Consider the following 22,415-nt stretch of genomic DNA (forward strand, 5'->3'; position numbering starts at 1 on the left):
ATTAGGAAATTTCTCCTTAGTTCTAGATTGCTTCTCTCCTTGTTTAGTTTCCATCCGTTGTTTCTCATCTTGCCTTTCGGTGCTCTGGAAAAGAGTTGGACCCACTTATCTTTGTAGGAGCGGCTCATATTGTAACGCTGCTTCTTTTCATTAGACTAGACAATAGCCCCATGATGGTGAATCTATGACACGCTGCTCTCCTGGTTTCCAGTGCTGGTCTTCACAGGTGCCAGAGCACCTGGAAAACCTCCTAAAAACGGCCCAAAAAATAACCTGAAAAATGGCCAAAAACCAGAGTCTGTTTTCAGGCCAAAAATGGCATGAAAAATAACCTGAAAATGGCCTGAAAAATGGCCCGAAAACCAGTCTAAAATGCCCAAAAAATGCCCCCAAAACAGGCATGCACATGCTGGCCAGCTGTTTTTTGAGTTTCCGGCACTCTGGCGCATGCACCGGCACTTTTTCCTTGAAGACGGCAAGATTCACCATCACTGCATGGTGTCTGAGCAACTGTTTCCTGGCTGGATGCCTTCCTGTCGCCGATGCGGAGTTTTGTTCAGCAGATGTACTCTCATCGTGCCCAGAGAGATAAATATCTGCCTCTAGGATCGAACTCCCAGGCTCCTGATTGTGAGGCGAGAGCGCCACCTCTAGGCCACTGTACCACTCCCAATCCCTGTAACCATTCTTTGTATGATTAGGGGGCTGGAGGCTAAAACATACAAAGAATAGTTCTTTTCCAATGTGCGCCAGAACCGGTGAAGCCTATTGATTCTATACAAGCTTTATTAAAGGCCATTTTCTCCAAAGCAGCAACAAGGAGGTCAAAACGATACAGTTCGTGGACAGGTCTCAGCTACTGATTAGCTTCTTGAGCTAATTTTTTTAATTTTTATTTTAAAAGAAAAAAAGTGCCTTTAGGAGATGGAAGGAGGCCTTCGAACGCCACCCACGTTTCTCCTTCTAACTGATTAAAAAAAGGAGAGATTTCTGTCTTCACACAGCCAGCTCTGCCAACGCCCTCTCTAAAGGATCCACGTTCCAATAATCGTCCTCCCAGCCCAGGAACCAGCCGGTGAAGGTCGGCGGTTCGAATCCTTGTCGGATGAGGGTGATAGGTGTCCGTCGATCGCGATTGGCCGGGTCGGTCTCAATGTATCTCCGTGCTATAAAAGAGGATAGACATAATCAGTGTCAATATTTGAGATGTTGACCTGCCAACAAAGAGTTGGACGAGGTAAGGATTAAGGTGTGAGTGACTAACCCGATGTTTGGGCTTCTGTCTTCTCCTCTTCTTGGGCATCTTTTCCAACCCAGACAAAGACCTTTGAAGAAAAAGCCAAATTAACTTCCTTATTACACCTGCTATGGCCACCAGGGATGTTCAATTCTTCATGAATCAACTCCCTCTTATTCTGCCCATCAAGGGGTGATAGGAAGGGTTCAGCAAAAGAGAGCTGGGTATCACTTTCAGGACCTTGGAGAGCCCCAAATATAATCTTTTAATGACCCCCTAATCCCTTGCGGGGTGGAGTCTGGGCAACTGAATGGAGCTAGCAGAGGTTTTTAATGGCCAGATGCCCTTCCTGTCACCATTGCGGAGTTATATTCAGCAGATACTGTTCTCATCGTGCCCAGAGAGAGAAATATCTGGATTGAACTTACATCCTCTTGATTGTGAGGTGAAAGCTCCACCGTGCCACTCAAGAGCCCCAAATATTCAGGGGTGGGTTGTTTCCGGCATTACTGCCGGTTCAGCATGCCAAAATTTTTGAGCCACCGCGCCCCATATATTTTTTAAAACAACCAATCAATTGTATACTTAAAAATAGAAATAGATGTTGATTTGCTGTTGGGTTATTGAGATTTTAATTTTAGAAAAGAAAATGTTTCATGCAAACGGTATTCGTTTTTCTCTGATTTCTGTTTTGACATTTTACAGTTCTAGAAAAGAGATTAGATATATTTTCCGAGGGCTAACAGCACCTTAAGAAAGACAAGAAAACTTGTCTCTTTAATAATATTTTTGCTACAGATGATTTTATGATACAGAGCAGAGAAAATTCCATTTATTAATGAGTGGGGTGTACTTACCTGATCCCAGGTATCTAAAAGCATGACGTCATCTGTCGCCAAGTCATCTTGAGTCAACTCCCCAGGTACTTCTTCAATCTAAGAAGTTTGAAATAGAAAATGTATTTTAAACAACAAGATTGTTTTAAATTCTTGTCAATGTTAAAGGTGTTTAATGAAGTCCTATTATAAGCCAAAATACCGGACGCATGGATAGAGGCCTACATCACTTTGATCCCAAAAGAAGATGCAGATACAGCATAAATTAAAAAAAACTACAGGGCAATTTTGATATTAAACGCAGACGTCAAAACTTTTGCATCAATAATAGCTGAAATATTAAAAAGAGGTCCCATTGAGTTTATACACTCTGATCAAAATGAGTTTCTACCCAAGAGGCAAATTAGAAATAATGTTAGAAGAATTTTGGACACATTATGAAATACATAATGAAAAACAATTAGCACTAAAAAAATTTTAGATGTTCAGAAAGCATTCGATAATATTAATTGGCAATTTATGCTTTATTGATTATTTTAAATCTATTGTCTACCTCACTCCAGGGGACACTGGATGTTAAATCCCCATCCTGTAGACTTATTTAACGATCTGATGCTTCTGAGATAGTTGCCACCAGTATTTAAAGACCATTTTTTCCTTAAATTTTGGAGCTAGTACCCAACTATGAAGACTAGGATCATTAGGTAGTCTTCTCCATTGTTCTGTCCTCCCTAAATTTTTCTGAATTGGGGGCAACATCATCTTTGTGGCCATGAGTGGCTCTGCTATTCAATGAAGAATCCCAACTATCTACTTCAATGGAGTGGCCAGATGTTTCAACCCCACAACTCCTTCCTAATTGAATTTAAGTGGTGTAGTGCAGTAGGGATAAGACCAGGATGGTGGCCTAGTGGTGAAGACGCTTGCCTCCCATTCAGAAGGTTGAGAGCTCAACCCTAGGTTAGGTAGCAGCAGATATTCCTCTCCTAGGAGGTAAAGAAAAAAATATCTGCTGTGAACTCCACGTAGGCATCAGAAAGGGAATCTGGCCAGCAAATGCTCAGCTCCCTCCAGTTGCCCCAACTCTATCATGAATTAAGGAGTTACAGGCTCATAAAAAAGGGAATTTTAATGCAGTAGGGATCACTTGTGCACCTCATCTAGGATCACTAATATAGCCAAATTGTTTGGTGTGGGTTTGGGTTGTCTCAAGGAAGAAAATGTCAGGAAGAAGCTTCTGTGAGATAGACAGTCCAGTTTTCACGGTTCGTCCTCCCCCAGGAGGCCCCATTGCATCAAAATTCAACCATTTTGCTATCACGGTTTGGAAAAAAAATGCCTCTCAAGAAGCTTTGCCCATTCCTACGACCTCAACACACTTCCACTGGTAATGCCCATTGTTCTGCTGTTGCTGGGCAAGGTGGCAAGTAGTTCTCTAGTTGGAAAGGGATCCATTTGTGGTATGGTGATTATAGAACGTGGGTTAACTGGCCAGCCAAGTTAGCTTCAGGTACTCACTGTGAAACGTCCACTCTTGTTGGAGCAGGCAAAGAGGCGAGGGGGGTGGGCGTCCATCTTCTTATCCTTCAGGCGTGGGGACGTGCGGTAGGCAGCTCTTCCGCCAAGAGCTTCCCAGAAACTTTCTGCAAAATAAACCTGGAGCTTGAATGAAGATTCTGGGTCAATACTTGTTCTGACCTAGACTTCCTGATACAGTTCAAAAGCACACGATTAAGTCCAAAAACCCTCTTTTTTTATTTCAAAGGCTGTGAATTATGTTCATTCACAGCCCGTAATGAGTTCCCAAAAGCAGTAAATAATCCTACAGCAGGCTGCCAAAGTCCTTTGGGATGAGGCTGATAAGCACCCACCTTTATCTTCTTTGAAAACGCTGCCAAAGACTTAATTGGCAATTAGTTTGGCAAGGCCACAGGGAGCAAAGAGTCCAAACGAGCTTCAGAAGGTCAACCGACCAGCATGAACCAAGTTGCTTCCTGAAAAGGCTCATGTGCCTTTGCTCCTCCTTTATGTCCTATGGGAGGGACCAATCACCTCCAAACCCTACTTCTGAGTTGCCCCTTCTGTTTTAACTGTTCTTGCCTTCTGGCAGCTCTGCGCATGCGCGCACTGGGAACAGGGGGAGCCTGTTCCTCTGCCACGCTGCTGTCCGACTCTGGAGGCTCCGGAGGCAGCACATAACTCCCAGATGACCCTGGCCCCCTCTCTGCCTCCGACAGAGAACCCTCGTCCGAGCCGTCCCCAGACTCCAGGACTGGCCCATGTTCCTCCCCAACCTCCTCGCTGTCTGGCTCTGCTGCTCTCATGGTGTTGAGGACAGCTCAAGAGAAAAGTAGACTTGGGGTTATGCAACCTGTGTTGAACTGAGGGGTCCTTGGTGCTCTCAGAGCTTGGTTTTGGGGGTGTGTGCAGAAGTTTCATTACCCAAACTAGGTAACACCATCAGTGCTACAGGCTGAATTGGAGATTTGTAGGCAATGAAAATATCATGCAATAGGAAACAGGCTAGTTTTTAAAGTGTCCTTTCGGAAAATTGGTTCACTAAGAGCCAATGGATCCAACTCAACGCAGCACAGCATAAAAACAATGTCCTTTTCCCAACATCACTTTTTAAGCTGTAGTTTGTTGAATGCGCCCCATGGGCCTGGTTTGTCTTTCCTCCCAAGCCCGCTGTAAGTGGATTCACACATTATGGTGCACCACAACGGAAGAAACCACCTTCCGTTCAGCATGAGGTGTGAACCTGCCTTTTAATTTCAGACATGCATTTCAAACCTGGCTCTCGGCCTTCAGCAACCTGAGTTGCCTGCCCTCCCAAAATGTTCAACAGCTCCTGGGCTCCTGATTTTTCGGTGTTGCTGGCTCCCTGGCCCACCCAGATATAAGAAGTAGTTGGGGTTTTCAAGAGAAAGGCGTCATTGGAATTCAGTTCTTTAGCAGCCGGGCTGATCTGTAAAAATATGAAAATGACATCGTGTCAGCTGTCATCTTGGGCTTCGCGGGAGGAATGTTTGGGGAAACAAAAGTAAGTGTTGTACCTCCTCGAGAGGCTGCCTCAAAGTCACCCATTTTGAAGGAGGAGGGGGCTACATACCAAAGTACACGTGAACTGACTGTTATGGAAACATTCTGCCTGAACCTGATTGCTGATATGGGGTTGGATAGTGAGACATAGTTAAGGGAGGGAAAAGTGGAACTTAGAGATTTTGGCGTGCGATTCTCAGATCCGGTTTTGCAATTCTGCAACATACATGTTCTCTAATAAACAATACCTTTCTCAACAAAAGGAGCCAAGGACCATTTCTAACCACCCTAACCACTGCGCCAAGAGCCGAGGTGGCGCAGTGGTTAGGGTGCAGTATTGCAGGCCACTTCAGCTGACTGTTATCTGCAGTTCAGCGGTTCTAATCTCACCGGCTCAAGGTTGACTCAGCCTTCCATCCTTCCGAGGTGGGTGAAATGAGGACCCGGACTGTGGGGGCGATATGCTGACTCTGTAAACTGCTTAGAGAGGGCTGAAAGCCCTATGAAGCGGTATATAAGTCTAACTGCTATTCTATAAGTGGAACTAAGGGATTTTGGCATGCGATTCTCAGATCCGGTTTTGCAGTTCTGCAACATACATGTTCTCTAATAAACTATACCTTTCTCAACAAAAGGAGCCAAGGACCATTTCTATGTAGAGGTTTAAATAATGACAGGTCTGGTATTAACTTCTACCAAGACTCCCAAGCAAGTTGAGTACCATTTTGGCTCAATTTTTTTGTCCTCAAATTCCATACTTCATCAGTCATGTACCTCAACAGCCCGGGTCGCCCCAGATGTGCTGGAACGGACTTGGAAGAGGCGTGTTGGTGCCGGACTGGTCTGACCACCTTCTCTGGAGGTGCCACCTTGGAATATGATCAGCGGTTTCCCACCAAACAGGCTCATGAGATGAGGAGGCTCCTTGCCTTGGACCACTCGTTTCTATCAAGGAAAGAAAAAAAAACAGATAAGAAATGTTTGGGAAATAGGATGTCATGAAAATGGTGGAAAGCTGGGAGTTACAGCAGGATCAGACGGCTTCTTGGTGTTCTCTGAGCTTGACTGTTTTCTTGCAGATGTTTCATGACCCAACTAGGTAACATCATCAGTGCTAGAAGGGAGTAGGGTTTTCTCTCATGGTAGTTCCAAACCAGACATCAGGGACGTGCAGTCAGGGGAGGCGGGGGAGGCGGGGCCTCAACAGTGTCATGAGGAAAAGAATAATTAAAAGGCTAAGGTAGTTGCTGACAGAGTCACAGTGGATGACTCTGCTTAGTGCTTAACTGCAGTGGGAGGCGAGAGAACTACGGGCCTCCTTTACTCTAGCTATACGATCACTTGAGCAGAGTTAAGCAAGGGTTAAAAGGCAAAAAATTCCTTATGCAAAGGAGGCAAAGGAGGTGTTCTCTCGCCTCCTGTAGAGGGCATTTTTAGAGGCTTTTTAGAGTTCTCTGGGAGCAACTAACTCAGTCTGACTCAGAGCTCTGGCCTTTCTCTTTTTACATTTTTTTTTCTTTTCATGAGGGCAGGCAAAAGCAGAGTTGAAATCATCTCTGAAACAGCTGGAAAAGGTGCGTGTGTGGGCAGGGGGGAGGAATTCAAAAAGTTTGATTGCATGCAGAACCACGTTGCCTTTTCAAACAGACACACAAACACACACGCACACACACACACCTGGATAAAAGTATATAAGCCCAACTTCACTGATTACAAGTTTGAAAAGGCAACGTGGCTTCACCTGCAATCAAAGGCTCGGATCGGAAGGCAGCAGGGGAAGTGGGGGTATGGCAGAGGAGCTGCTTTCAAGCTATTGGAAAATATATCCAATCTAACTTCTTTGTTTGTGTTTGTTTGAGAGTGAGTGAGTGAGCGAGTGAGTGAGTGAGAGAGGGATCCAACTTCTCTGTGTGCGTGTGTCTGTTTGAGAGAGGGGGGAGGGAGGGAGAGAGGGAGGAAGGAGGGTGAGGGAGAAGAAAAAGAATGGGAAAACTTATTTTGCAAGGGGGAAAAATGCTGTCACTTTAAATCGGAACTGAGCATGCCTGGCTGTGGAATTCTGGGAGTTGAAGTCCACAAGTCTAAAAAAATTGCTGCCTCACCAGCCATAAAGCTCACCGCACGTCACTGCCAGACATACACAGACTTATCTCCTTTTCTGAAGGGATGTTTTCACTTTTCCATTGCTGTGCATATACTATTCTCACTGCTGTCAGGATGTGAAGTATTAGGTATATCGATCCTGTGCTATAGCCTTCTGTTATAATACCTAATAGAAATAATTCTGGCTTAAATTCTATCCATTGTCCAACCATTTTTTTCTAGCCACATCTGAATTTGTAACCTTGATTTTTTTTTACATGTCCACCACATGTGGTAATATGTGCCCAGTGATTGCTTATATTTCCAACATTTTGGGGATGTGTTGCTAAACATTTTAGCCAATCTTGCTGGCGGGAGATGCCACCTGTAGAACATTTTGTAAATATTCTCTTTGTATAACGTGGCTATTGTCAATTTCCGATTCCTTTCCCAGAGTTTTTGCCAATTGTTCAAATCAAAGTTTTTAGCCCATATGGCCATTGTCTCCTTGACTTGTTCTTCCTCCATTTTGTAGTCTAGTAAATATTTATAAATTGCCCTTATCAATTTATCCATTCTGCATCTTGTCCCTTTTTCCCGAGCCGAGGTGGCGCAGTGGTTAGGGTGCAGTACTGCAGGCCACTTCAGCTGACTGTTATCTGTAGTTCGGCGGTTCAAATCTCATCGGCTCAAGGTTGACTCAGCCTTCCATCCTTCCGAGGTGGGTGAAATGAGGACCCAGACTGTGGGGGCGATATGCTGACTGTGTAAACTGCTTAGAGAGGGCTGAAAGCCCTATGAAGCGGTATATAAGTCTAACTGCTATTGCTATTGCTATTGCTATTTCTGCTTGGGCCTCTGATTTGGTTCCCTCTCATGGATGGTCTTACTTATTCTCCCCCCACTTTGGTTCAGAAACACCTTGTGGTCATGTCCAACTCCATCCTTCTAAGCTTCCCACCTTGAGAAGGTGAGCTCTCGTTGTTGTTACCTGCACTGCAATCCCTCCCAGCTGTTCATCCAGTTGCACGGTAAGAAAAGCCGAGGTGGCAATCTCATCTTGGGTGGAATCTGCACCCTGCCTGGGAAGGAGAAGAAGCAGAAGAGAAATTTGCAAATGGGTAAATACAAACCTACTTTTCAGATAGACGGCTTTTTGAAGTTACAACTGCCAAAACATCTTAGGGAGATATTTACACGAGCCAAATTCAAACAGCTTGACACAATGGTGCCAAAGAAGGATTGCTGCAGAAGCATTCTTGCAAATAAAAAGCAAACCAGCTTTACTCTTTCATTTGCAGCATTCTCGTTTTAAAAGAGAAAGGAACAGAAACCGGGAAAGAGTCCAGGATCAATTATGATTCCCCTCTTGTAGGGAATAAAGAGGAGTGAAAGGGAAGTGGAGTTTGCAGAAGACAATTAGTTCAATTCATTCGGGTGAAGATCTCTTCCTGACTTCTTGCCGAGTAATTGCTGCTACAGCATGGCGTTTTGAAGATATCAGCCTGGCAGCTCTCCAAACCTGATAATGGCCTGTAGTTGGGAAATCTCATGAAAGACTTTGCTGGAGAGGAATTCCCTTTAAACTAAATGAAAGAGGTTTTTTATCGGGATGAGGAGTGGGCTTCATGCTTTTGGGAAGCCTAGGTAAGAACAAGTCCAGGATCAATTATCCGAGCTGAGGTGGCGCAGTGGTTAGAGTGCAGCACTGCAGGCTACTTCAGCTGACTGCAGTTCGGCTGTTCAAATCTCACCAGCTCAAGGTTGACTCAGCCTTCCATCCTTCCGAGGTGGGTAAAATGAGGACCCGGATTGTTGTTGGGGGCGATATGCTGACTCTGTAAACCGCTTAGAGAGGACTGAAAGCCCTATGAAGCAGCATATAAGTCTAACTGCTATTGCTATTGCTAATTATGATTCCCAGAAACAAAACAACAAAAATTGTCAAGATGAGCTCAGAACCTTTGTTAGCCTCCCTCGGCCAAACTTCAAAAGGAGAAGCTCCTCTTACCAAGTGTAAATGATCTTTCCTTGCTTGTTCCCGTGCCTGTAATTGTACAGGATGATGTAACTGTCTCCGCCGTAGAACTGGCCGTAGGTTGCAGGGTCTACGGGAACTTTAGCAGAACCTTCTATTCTCCAAATCTGCAAAAAAAAGGAGGAAGAAGGAAGAGGAACCGGTTAGGTCAGTTGGAGAAGAACAGAAAATGGGGAAATGGTATGTGTGTTTTTGTAAGCCATTGAGCGAAATATCCTCTAGACGTTTCATTGGAGGGAAGCAAATGCCGTCAACAAACCAGAACGTACGGAGTTAAACGAGAAGGAAACCTTGTGCCTTCCCCTCCCAGATTTCTAATTTGAGCTTCGAACAGCTAGGCCAGAATTGGGTTTGTTTTTCATTCTTCAGCTAGCTCAAATAGCTCTGTTCGTTTTCTAGCCTGCTTTTCGGGCAGGAACCGAAGGCAGCAGATCTAATGATCTATCCTGTTTCCCCCCACCATTTTCACAGCAACCCCATGAGGCGCATTCATCTGAGATATATATAGATAGATAGATAGATAGATAGATAGATAGATAGATAGATAGATAGAGATAGAGAGAGAGAGAGAGAGAGAGAAATAGATGGAGGGAGGGATGGATGGAGAGAGGGAGACAGAGAGACAGAGACAGACAGAGACAGAGACAGAGACAGACAGATAGATAGACAGAGACAAACAGAGACAGAGATAAAAAGACAGATAGAGACAGATAGAGACAGAGACAGAGAGAGACAGTCACTCAAGGCTCCATTTTTGGAAACAACAGCCTCCTGCAGCCTTCTGCCAACAGAAACAGAGCCAGGGGAAGCTGCGCACGGGCTCCATTTTTGCAGGCAGAGGGCTGCAGGAGGTCATCGCAGCCTGAAACGGTGCATGGGAGAGTCGTTCATGGCCCTCCCGAGCTCCATTTTCACTGGCAGAGGCACCACGGGCAGGTCCTTTGCTGTTTCCAGGGTGGCTCTGCAGGCCAGATCTAGGCGCCTTGAGTTTGACAGCCCTGACCTGGATGGTTGAGAATCTCTATAGCTCGCAAACCTGGATATATGCAGATCATGGCATACATCCACTCAACTGGACGATTAAATCTTCTGATTCTTCCTCCTTCTCTTCTGTTTTCACTTCTGGGTCTTGCGATCCAAGCTGTTCACTAATATACCCAACTCTTTAGCCAATGAGATTCGGGTGAACCATTTGTTAAAATTCTGCCCCATTTGGTCAACTGACTAATCTCATCACTGGCTGGCCCTGCCCCTGCCTATATTTCAGATGCTTTTTGGGCCATTTTCAGGCCATTTGGGGGCCATTTTGGATGTAGTAGTAAATAAATAGAGGGGGAAATTGTACCATGTTGAGGGCTTTGAGGCTAGTGGCCAGGAGGCAGGGCTGGGTGTGATGATTGAGGTCAAGTTGGCCATGCCCACCTAGTCACATGACCACCTGGCCACGCCCACCCAATCGTTAGGGCAGAGAACCGGTTGTTAAATTATTTGAATCCCACCACCGTCCTTAGCCAAGAGGGTAGCCATTCTGCTCCACCAGCCTCCCAAGGCTTCCTTACCTGTTTTTCTCCGGTGCCATCGTCTTCCATGCCGTGTTGTGCTGCCATGGTTGGCGAGGTGTGCAGTGTGGCTGCATCGAAAGGTATTTGTTCGATTTTGGCCACGTTACCAGAGACATAAGCCACTCCCAGCCCCTCCGTCTGGTCTCTGTCGCGCCAGTTCTTGAAGAATTGCTTGAACAGAGGCGTCTCCCCACCCTCTGGGAGGACTTGGATCTGAAAGGGAAGAAAACCCTAAGTGTGAGTGGTGGTAGCGCGGTGGTTAGAAGGCAGTACTGCAGGCTATTTCTGCTGATTGCGGGCTGCCAGCAGTTCGATCCTAACCGGCTGAAGGTCGACAGCCTTCCATCCTTCTGAGGTTGGTAAAATGAGGACCCGAATTGTTGGGAGGCAAGATGCTGACTGTAAGCTACTTAGAGAGGGTTGTCAAGCACTGTGAAGCGGTATATAAGTCTAAGTGCTATTGCTTCTTTCCCTCCATTCTTTCTCTCCCTCCATCCTTCCTTTTCCCCTCCCTCCTTTCCTTTCTTTTCCTTTACCCTTCCTTCCTTCCTTCCTTCCTTCCTTCCTTCCTTCCCTCCCTCCCTCCCTCCCTCCTTCCTTCCTTCCTTCCCTCCTTCCTTCTATGGTGGTGCAGTGGTTAGAGTGTAGTATTGCAGGCTAACTCTGCCCACTGCCAGAAGTTCAATCCTGACTGGCTCAAGGTTGATTCAGCCATCCATCTTTCCAAGGGGGGTAAAATGAGGACCCCGATTGTTGGGGTGCAACTACTAGCCAAAGTCTTCTAGGGAGCATCCATGGTTGAGATCTATTTTCCATAGATCCTAAATTTCCCTTTCTAATGGCAGGTGAGCTAGAGATTTGTTTCCTTCCACCACTTACCTGGGTATGTCTTGGATAATTCATCTTGCTGATGAATTCAGAAGCCGTTTTAAGAGCGGCTTTCCTTTCTTCAGAGTTGGCATTTCTCCCTGTTATTAACACGGGACGAAAGAGGGATAAGTATTATTTATCCAGGTGTGTACTTATATCACAAAAACCTTGCTGCCAAAGGGGAAGTTTTATCCCTCCGGGTGTACGTACCTTTCCAGACAAAAATTTTGCCATTTGTGCCGTGGTCCAGAATGAAGCAATCGTCGGAAATCAGGGCGGCTTGGGAGAAGGGATTTTCATCAGCCACCAAGGAAACAGCCATGTTTCCTGCTCCGTTGGAGACCTGTAGCAAAAAGACAAGCCCAGATGCTTTTTTATCCACTTGGAAAGCAAAAGTTAACACCTCTCTGTTCTAAATCTTGTTGTCCCTTATCCAAAAATGAAGCTGAATGAAGTTCACTTTGGAGTAGCAGTAGCACTAGCGCTTAGTACTGCTTTACAGGATCCTCCGCGGGCCCTATTTTCCGCCCCGTTTTTGGTCTCTGCGTGCCCTATTTTCCGCCCATTTCAGAATAGGCCGAAAACGGATGCGCAGAGGCCAAAAAATGGGATGTGGAGGCCGAAAATGGGGCACTTGGCAGGGGCAAAAGGCAATGGCAATCCCTGCAGCCTGAAACAGCTGATGATCGGGAGGCTGATCCAACAGACAATCAGCTGCTTGTGCTAATCAGGCTGTGCTGAAACTGAAACAGGCTGTTTGCTGCTTGCTGCAAGGAGGCAAATTGCTGGGAGGCAGAGGCCAAAGGGTGGGGGCTGCCGGGCTACATTCAGTGTATAAGACGCACCCAAATTTTCACCCTTTTTCGGGGGGGGGGGAGTGTATCTTATACTCCCAAAAAATACAGTCAATGAGAGGCACCTTCTCTCTCCGCTCCTGAATATGTCCTCCTGCAGCGATTGCAATGTTACTTGCAACAGCAAGCAAAGATAGTACAATTGGTAGGGAGGAGTTTCATCACCTGTTTTTAAATAGAGGAGTTTAATTTAGTGGCCCAAAGGTAATTTTTGTATTTGCTCTGGCGCGTTTCAATTTTTGGCCTGCAGCCCTCGGCATTCTACCCGAGATCCAAAGATGGCCCTCAGCCAAACCAAATAGGCCAAACCTCTGGCCTCAAAACGCCCCATAGGATGTTGATGGACTTTCACAGCCCACCTCCTGAAGCCCCCCCCCCCCCATGTCATAGTTCATCATTCCCTTTTGGTTATACCTTGTAGAGTTTAGCCAGCCTTCTGTTGGCGGCGTCAGCTTGGGTGTCATCGGTCGTACCTGCTGGCAGAGTAGGTTTGGTTCCCAACACCTGAAAAACACAATATGTCAGTCCTTCCGAGTCATTGCAGCCTGTTGTCTCCATAACTTCCCCAGATGTTTCCCAAAGAGCAAACAAGTTGTGCGTGGAAAAACCACGATCCGTTACAGTTGTTTTGGGGATCTCACCATCAACTCAATGTTTAGTTTAGTTTTAGTTTTAGGTTAAGGCTTACTTTATTTGACCTTAATTGACTTGACTTGACTTGACTTGAGGTTTAGGTTTAGGTTTAGGTTTACTTTTTTTGCCTTTATTTGACTTTATTTGACCTTAATTGACTTTGGTTTAGGTTTAGGTTTAAGTTTAGGTTTAGGTTTAGGTTTAGGTTAAGGTTCAGGTTTAGGTTCAGGTTCAGGTTCAGGTTTAATTCAGTTCAGTTTAGTTTATTGTCATTGCAACAAAATTAAATGCCATCTTCAGTGTACATTATAACTATAAAAGTAAAAACACAAAGACACACCCTTCACTTGCTATACAATTGAAATTGAAAACCTGATGTTGCATTAATATTGCACAATACCATAGAATTCTATGTGGTTACTGGGATAGAAGCTGTTTTTCAGTCTATCTCTCCTTGTTTTTATTGTGCTGTACCGTCTGCCAGATGGTAATAGTTCAAAAAAAAAAAAAGGTGCCCAGAATGAGTTGGACCGGGGTGGCGCAGTGGTTAGGGTGCAGTACTGCAGGCCACTTCAGCTGACTGTTATCTGCAGTTCAGCGGTTCAAATCTCTCAAGGTTGACCCAGCCTTCCATCCTTCCGAGGTGGGTAAAATGAGGACCCGGATTGTTGTTGGGGGCGATATGCTGACTCTGTAAACCGCTTAGAGAGGGCTGAAAGCCCTATGAAGCGGTATATATGTCTAACTGCTATTGCTATTAAGAATGTTTTGAACTTTCTTAACGATGCTATAAAGCTCTTCCAAGGAGCAGAGAGGGCAACCCATGATCCTCTGGGCAATGGCGTTGACTCTCTGGAGCGCTGTCCTATCTGCCACTGTGCAATGGGCAAAGCCATACCCAGTGGTGACAGTGATTGACGGCAGTTTTAAAGAGGAAAAGAAAAGGAAAAAGGGACCAAACAAAATATACGGAGAGGAGATTAAATCATCAGTGGTTGAAAGGGAGAGCGGGGGGGGGAGCCACGGGGGAAATCTCTGTCCACTCAAGATGATGATGAGGAACGAGTTCTGGCGAAAGGCTCGGAAGGGGCTCACGTCTACGATAAATAAAAGACCTGGATCATCTCGTCGCGTTCGGCCCCATCATCCTCAACGAAGACTCTGGCCCGTCCACTTCTCTCGTTGTCCCGGATGCCCTTGGCCACTTGGGTGGCTTTCAGCCTCTCAAAACGGTTGGCGTCAGAGCCGCACCACTGGTGAATGTTCTACAGGGGATGGAGCAAACAAGAGGGGGTCAATGGGCAAGATTACAAGGCCAGTGCAAAAGATATATTTGTTTGTGTGTCTGTGTGTGTCTGTGTACACATACAAGCACTGCAAATTGGATTTCTCATGTAAAAACAAGCTGGCTCAGATTCTTTGAGGTAGCTCTCCACTCACCTTTAGGTCAAAGACCTGAATAATGGATTACCTACAGAGATAGTCACCTGTCATTTATTAATGAAAGTGTTTGTATATTCATTGTGCTCCTAATAAAAGATAGGATAGAACAGAATATAGAAAAGAAATAGAAATAGAATAAAATAGAATAGGGATAGGGATAGGCATAGGGAGAGGATAGAATGGAATGGAACAGAATATAGAAAAGGAATAGAGTAGAGTATGGAATGGAATGGAATGGAATAGAATAGAATAGAATAGGCATAGGCATAGGGTAGAATGGAATGGAACGGAATATAGAAAAGGAATAGAGTATGGAATGGAATGGGATAGAATAGAATGGGATAGGCATAGGGATAAGGATAGGGTAGAATGGAATGGAACAGAACGGAATATAGAAAAGGAATAGAGTAGAGTATGGAATGGAATGGAATGGAATGGAATGGAATGGAATAGAATAGAATAGAATAGGCATAGGCATAGGGTAGAATGGAATGGAACGGAATATAGAAAAGGAATAGAGTATGGAATGGAATGGGATAGAATAGAATGGGATAGGCATAGGGATAAGGATAGGGTAGAATGGAATGGAACAGAACGGAATATAGAAAAGGAATAGAGTAGAGTATGGAATGGAATGGAATAGAGTAGAATAGAATAGAATAGAGTAGAATAGAATAGAATAGAATAGAATAGAATAGAATAGAATAGAATAGGCATAGGCATAGGGTAGAATGGAATGGAACGGAACAGAATATAGAAAAGGAATAGAATAGAGTATGGAATGGAATGGAATGGAATAGAATAGGAATAGGAATAGGAATAGAACAACAAAGTTGGAAGGGACCTTGGAGATTTTCTAGTCCAACCCCTGCTTAGGCAGAAACTCTACACTACTTCAGACAAATGCTTCTCCAACATCTTCTTAAAAGCTTCCAGTGTTTTAAGACGTTAAAAACACTGGAGGCAAGTTGTTCCAATGCTTAATTGTTCTAACTGTCAGGAAATTTCTCCGTAGTTCTAGGTTGCTTCTCTCCTTGATTAGTTTCCACCCGTTGCTTCTTGTCCTGCCCTCAGGTGCTTTGGAGAATAGCTTGACTCCCTCTTCTTTGGGGCAGCCCCTGAGATATTGGGACACTGCTATCATGTCTCCTCTAATCCTTCTTTTCTTCAGATTGTGAGTTTTTCTTTCTGTGACTTCCCCAAAATACGTTTTATCATATGGCTTCTGCAGCCGGTGAAAGACCACATCACCAAAACGACATCATATCATTTTTAGCCCCCATGTGCCAAAATCCTGTTGCGTATGACTCTATGGAGTACTTACACTGCCTAGATCCAGAATAAAGCAGTCGCCCCTGTTGAAACTGTCCCAGCTGACGGGCACCTCCGTCGCCCGCACAGTTCTCCTGCCTTTGACCTGGAAGAGTCTCTGGACTGTCACTTCATTGGGCACCACATGTCGGAAGCCCGAGGCCACGCCACCTGCCTAGAATAGAAGAGAAATAAATGGACCTTCCACCAAAAATAAACCATCAGCGCATCTTAAGTCAGATCTACAGGAAGGATTTGGTTTATCGGAAACATCTGGATGAGTTGAGATTTCCATCTGTATTGACAGAGGCGTCCCAAGAGTATGAAGTAAACTTCTTCTCCTGACAAAAAACCCTTTTATTAATTTGCTGTGAATTCTGCTCATTCACATCCAGCAAAGTCTTTCGAGGGAGGATTTACGGTCACAGACCTTATCTGGCTTGGAGAGCTGCCAGGCCCATATCTGCAGAACTTGGCAAGAAGTCTCGGAGAGTCATGAACCAATTACAGGAACTAATTGCCTCCTGCAAACTCCACTCCCCTTTCGCTCCTCTTTTATTTCCTCTGGGAGGGGCCATTCATCGTCCACCTGTGGCCTTCCTCCCAAGTCGACTCCTGTTCTTTAGCTGTTCCCTTTGTCTGGCAACTCTGTTCATGCGCACGCTGGGAACATGGTCCAGCTGTTCTTCTGCCTCACTGATGTCTGACTTTGAAGGCAGCTGACAACTGTCATACAGATCTGGCCCCCTCTCTGCCTCCGACACAGAGCCCTCATCCGAGCCTTCTCCAGACTCCAGGACTGGCCCATCTTCCTCCCCAACCTCCTCATTGTCCGAATCTGCTGCCAGCTCTGCTGGCGGCCATAACACCATCTAAGACCAACGGGAACTGCGTTATTGGTTCCCCATGGGTCAGGGCTCTTTGCTAACAGGGTTCTGAGCACCGTCAAACAATACCTCTAGCAGGCACCTACTTTGTACTTCAGTCCCGATTTGAAGTATCCTAGGAAAGTGGACGATTCATGTCCTTGCACTTCCCGGTGTTGGATGGCCCTTCCCCCAAGGTAGTCATCCAGTTGTACTGTGAAAATGGCGGCCGATCCGCTTTCGTCTTGGCTGCACTCGTTCCCTGGGAAGCAGAGAAGGAAAGAAGCCAGAGAGTTGGAAACCTGCAGGAGGGCTCAGCTAGTTGGCTCAAAATCAAGAAAAATAGGTGACAATTCTTCCAAGTTGAGTTATTTATATTGTTTCATACCTACAGACAGAATCTTGCCAGACTGAAGACTCAACTATCTGCATCTATAGTACACTCTGGGAATTATTAGGAAGGGGAGGTCCTCACACTCTCTCACACACATATATCTGAGCTGAGCTGCCTCTTATGCACTATTTCCCTCCTGGAGATCTTACTAAATTCCATAATATTCAACTCCCTCATATTGTGTGTGGACTTCAGAATCCTTCAGCCACCATGTGTGGACAAACTCCCAGCCTTCATCAGCCACTGTGAGCGGTCTTCAACTCCCAGAATTCACTCAGTCACCATATGTTGTGTCAGGCCCCAAACCAAGAATGACATGTGTCCAAAGATGTCTTTGTGGTCATATGGCCGGCATGACTAAATGCCGAAGGCGCACAGAACGCTGTTCCCTTCCCACCAAAGGTGGTGCCTATTTTTCTACCTGCATTTTTTACGTGCTTTCCAACTGCTAGGTTGGCAGAAGCTGGGATAAGTCACGGGAGCTCACTCCATTATGCGGTGCTAGGGATTCGAACAGTTGACCTTTCTGATCGACAAGCTCAGCATCTTAGCCACTGAGCCACCACGTCCCTTAGATTATGAAAATAAAAACACACCAAACACATAAAACAGCCAATTAGGATCGCCTCGATCCTCACAGAGTGCTCCTTACCCAGCCAAAAGTGAAGGTCGTACTGCAGATTCCCGTTGCGTTGCCGGATTGTGTTGAGGATCACATAAGCATCCCCCACGAAAAAATCACCATAGAGGTTTCTTGGCACCGGGACCAAGTCAAACTTCTCAATCCTCCAGATCTGAAGGCCCGGCTGCTTGCCAGCATTCAGGAACTCGGCGTGTTCCACCATGCTCACCGGCTGAGAGAAAAGACAAGGGGGTAGAAAATTTTTAAGTTAATTGGCATATCTGACTCACTCACTTTCTTCTGCCGCTTCCAAAGCAGAAGGTGCCGTCTTATTTCCAGAGAGCCTGTCCTTAAAATACAGTACAAAAGGCAATGAATTTGACCTTGCGAATGAAGGCAAAATATACATATCATCTTAGCTTTAATGATCCTATAATTCCTTGCGGGGTGGAGTCTAGGCAACTGAATGGAGCTGAACATTTACTGGCCAAATGCCCTTCCTGTTGCCAGGGCAGAATTTTATTCAGCTGAGAGTGAGAGTGAGAGTGAGAGTGAGAGAGTAATATTGCAGGATCCAATCTGAATCGGTCACTGGTACGGAGGTTTGTTCTTCCAAGCTTTCAGACTCTGCTGTAGTCAATCCCCAGGGAACTTCCCAATCTCCAAGATGCATTCATGTTTGCAGCTAACTAAATTGTCAGCTAAGTAGGGACAAAAACAGCCAGAGAAACTATTGAAACCTGGAAAATGGCACTTTTGACCATCAACAGGAGTGCTGATTTACCACCAGCTTACTGGGCAATTAGGAGCTATGGGCACAACAATGCAAGGAAACGGCAACCAATGACTTAATAGCCACCCAGCCATACACCAGTCAACAACGAAATGCCACACACAACCAGGTGCCACATAAATATTATACATAGAACAATTCAATTATTATTAAATTTTATTAAATTTATATGCTGCCCTTTTCCCCCGAAGGGGACTCAGCCCCGGGCACACATCAGGGACATTAAGAAGTGGACTGAGAATGGGCTTCCTCATGAGTTTCAAAGCATGGGAGAACAGGCTGTTGGTCCCGACAACCAATTCAAAATTGAATTTGACCTCCTCTGACTTCTGAAGCATTTTTTTGGGGGGGGAATAAATTTATAACAATGCATGGTTCTAGTGATTTTTCTACCCTGCTTAAAGGTAAAGGTTTCTCTTGCACATACATGCTAGTCGTTCACGACTCTAGGGGGCGGTGCTCATCTCTGTTTCAAAGCCAAAGAGCCAGCGCTGTCCGAAGACATCTCCGTGGTCATGTGGCCAGCATGACTCAATGCCGAAGGCGCACGGAACGCTGTTTCCTTCCCACCAAAGGTGGTTCCTATTTTTCTACTTGCATTTTTTACGTGCTTTCGAACTGCTAGGTTGGCAGAAGCTGGGACGAGTCACGGGAGCTCCCTCCGTGATGCGGCACGAGGGATTCAAACCGCTGAACTGCCACTCTTTCTGATTGACAGGCTCAGTGCCTTAGCCACTGAGCCACTGCGTCCCCATTAGGTTGCATTTATTTAGCAAGGGAACAAAATCACGGCGACTGAACAAGCTCAGCGAGTGCCATCCGGTTCAGTGCTTCCAATCCAAATCCCCCAGTGGCCTCTTTTTTTTTTTTCCTGATCCGTTGACAGAGTCAGCCTTCCAAAACTTCAGGCTGGCTTTTGGCCAGTCCTGTCTGGAGATTCCAGCCACTGGGTACGCACAAGACTTTGTGCAAGCTAGAGATAAGCAGCGAAACTCAGCCCTCCCTCGTTTTTAGCCTCTGCCCTGCTAAAATTAAGAGAAAAGCTTTTTCTGCTGCAGGAAACCCATAACTGACTTCCCGCTAAAGCTCAATTCTGCATGACCGAAACCGACTCTATTGAACACACGTGACTCAAGAGTCTTATTTTTGTTGTGTTGCGTTGGTGACTGAAGGAAATGCACAAGAAAAACAAGGCCTCCAGTGCAACTCTGTCACGGTCCTTGAATGCATGCACAATTTCCCGCTCGTAATGGTTCTCTGGGACTTCAGCAAACTTCTCTGGCTGGCAGGGAGGCAGCGGACTAACCAAACCAGTTGGGTTGTGATATATGAATGATAAACACTTTTTAAAAAAACGAGTTGGTTTCAACATAGGCATTCCTTCCAATCTCGTTCTTCAAGAGTTGGTTTTGCACCAGTCAACGGTGTAGAAAATGACAGGTAAATTTCTCACCTAGAATTAGAAGAAGTGAGCTGGAAGGGACCTTGGAGGTCTTCTAGCCCAGTCCCCTGCTCATGCAGGAGAACTTATATGACCTGTTTTCCCCAAAATAAGACCTCCCCCGGATAATAAGCCCTCCTGGAAAATATTGCAACACAGCAGCAGCCCTGAGGTGACCACGCTCGTCACCTCCTGCACCTCAAAAATAATAAGACCTCCCTGAAAATAAGGCCAAGCGCTTATTTTGGGGAGCAAAAGAAAATAAGACCCTGTCTTATTTTTGGCGAAACACGGTATTTCAGATAAGTGACTGCAATAGCAATAGCAATAGCAGTTAGACTTATATACCGCTTCATAGGGCTTTCAGCCCTCTCTAAGCGGTTTACAGAGTCAGCATATTGCCCCCAACAACAATCCAGGTCCTCATTTTACCCACCTCGGAAGGATGGAAGGCTGAGTCAACCCTGAGCCGGTGAGATTTGAACAGCCGAACTACAGAACTAAGGGTCAGCTGAAGTAGCCTGCAGTGCTGCATTTAACCACTGCGCCACCTCGGCAGAGACTGCCTAGACTCTTAAAAATATCCAGTGACGAAACACTCAGGATTTCCACTGGTTAATTGTCCTCACTGTTATGAGGTTTCTCCTTAATTCCCGGTTGCTTCTCTCTTTGATTAGTTTCCAACCATTGTTGGAAGCCCTACTAGCTTTGCAGATGCACCTGGGCGCTAGGGATTCAAACCGCCGAACTGCTGACCTTTCTGATCGACAAGCTCAGCCTCTGAGCCACCGCATCCCACTTACCTGCCTACTAAAACTACAGTATCTGTAAAAGTCATGGCATATTACCGAATCACCAACCGACTTGGCAAAACCTTGGCAAATGTAAGCGTTCAAATCCAGAGCTCAGAGCTGGCTCCCCTGCCCTCAATCGGCTAATCCCAAAATTCTGCTGCTGCTTTTATTGCAAGGTAATGAGCCGGTCCAGAGCCCTTGATTGAAAGTCTTCATCACTCACCCCAGCCAAGAACACGACCATCAGTGATACCAGCGGAGAGGCTCTCCCCAACGACATCATGTTTACTCTTGTAGGTTTCGGCTGAATTAAACGTTCGATGGCACGGGTTTTCCCCACCGGCTCACTCTCTGCACTAAAGCCTTTGTGGACAAGCCTGCTCTTCTTCTCAGCCTGCTTTAGAGCTGAAAGGGGGAAGGAATCCAGAGCTTTGCCCTTTATCTCCTATCGGTGTGAAATTCTTGGCCGGGATTCCACCCCAGGGCACGCCCAACTTCAGCTGGAACGCACAGCTGGACCCGCCTGTGTGTACTGGACAAAGGATCAAAGTGCAGTAAAGGCCAGCACCCTGCAGACTATCCAGGCAGAAAGCCAACCGGTACTTATCACTCCCAGGCTGAAATCTTGGAGAAGAGATGGGAACTGCCAACAGGTTACGCAAGGCCAAGAGGAAGCCTTTGTTTGCCGATTGGTGGTTATTGTGGGGCAAAATATAGGAATTCCTCAACTTAGAAACAGCTCATTTAGTAGCCGTAGTAAAAGAGAATTTGTCAACTAGACAGATTCTTTTGGGTATTAAAAGTTCCTTTACCATGTGGAATGAGAAAAAGGAATGATTACCTTTAAGATTAGTTGTCCTGTTTGCCTCACCTAACTAAAACAAATAGGGTATTGGTATCAATACCCCCTGTGGGGAGGTAAATGAGTAATGAATGTCGTCTCTGTTTGGGAGATTGTGTACGAGGCCTACATGACACCAGAAAGGGGTCTATGTGATAGAGGAAGGCCAGGTATTTGGGGATGATTGATAAGCTGGCTAAGAGTATAAAAAATTGTAAATGACTGCCTTTCGGGGTTCAGATTTTTGCTTGACCAACTGCTGAACCTTTGCGCAAATAAACCTTTCCCTCTGACAAAGAGCTGGTTTTGTCTCATTTTCTGCAACATTTCTGGCACCCCAGAATGGGACAACCAGGCGATCTTTCGCTCCGGACGACCAGGACCCCACGCTGGCGGAAGGATCCGATCCCCGGGTACCTCAGGCGCCACGAGGCTTCTTGCTTCGGAGGAACGGGGGAGGACACCTTCCACCATCGAGGGAAATCCAAGTCAGCCCAAGGACCCTTTGTGTGAGTAAGGGAAAGGAGAAAATCTGAACAAATCCTGGCCAGGACGAGAGGGAATACAAGACCTGCTGGCAGGCAAGTATAATATAGTGTTGTGTACCTACTCCTCTAGAGAGTAGAAGAGGGTGCCTGATCACCACCCTGGACTCGGGACGTCGATCCTAATGAAGTCCATGTTAGGTTGTATGGGGGTTAAACCACTGCAGTTTCCGTTGGTGACTGTCGAGCATCCAGCACCGCGGGTCAGTGG

At 45.8% G+C, this 22,415-nt stretch overlaps 1 protein-coding gene across 1 annotated transcript; it reads right to left on the minus strand.

The window, feature by feature from the left end:
- Positions 1-768: 768 nt before the first annotated feature.
- On the minus strand, positions 769-21,249 carry GSN (gelsolin). The gene is made up of 17 exons (XM_032232558.1): positions 21,042-21,249; positions 17,821-18,022; positions 16,882-17,036; positions 15,922-16,083; positions 14,270-14,419; positions 12,936-13,025; positions 11,878-12,010; positions 11,677-11,765; positions 10,795-11,010; positions 9,209-9,342; positions 8,189-8,279; positions 5,890-6,060; positions 4,867-5,041; positions 3,592-3,716; positions 2,095-2,172; positions 1,265-1,325; positions 769-1,166 (listed from the first exon to the last, which is right to left on the minus strand). The coding sequence occupies exons 1-17, from the start codon at positions 21,099-21,101 to the stop codon at positions 997-999; spliced, it is 2,262 nt and encodes a 753-aa protein (XP_032088449.1). The 5' UTR covers positions 21,102-21,249; the 3' UTR covers positions 769-996.
- Positions 21,250-22,415: the final 1,166 nt, after the last annotated feature.

The sequence above is a fragment of the Thamnophis elegans genome, chromosome 16 (assembly GCF_009769535.1).
Source record: "Thamnophis elegans isolate rThaEle1 chromosome 16, rThaEle1.pri, whole genome shotgun sequence".
NCBI classification, from domain to species: domain Eukaryota; kingdom Metazoa; phylum Chordata; class Lepidosauria; order Squamata; family Colubridae; genus Thamnophis; species Thamnophis elegans.

Bases quoted from the DNA above. Each gene is read 5' to 3' on its own strand.
- GSN (XM_032232558.1), bottom strand. From the start codon at position 21,101: ATGATGTCGTTGGGGAGAGCCTCTCCGCTGGTATCACTGATGGTCGTG. The intron at 12,011-12,935 runs GTATAACCAAAA...TTTTTGCTACAG, and splicing joins GGCTGGCTAAACTCTACAAG to GTCTCCAACGGAGCAGGAAA. The intron at 8,280-9,208 runs GTAAGAGGAGCT...TCTCCTTCCCAG, and splicing joins GGAAAGATCATTTACACTTG to GCAGGGTGCAGATTCCACCC.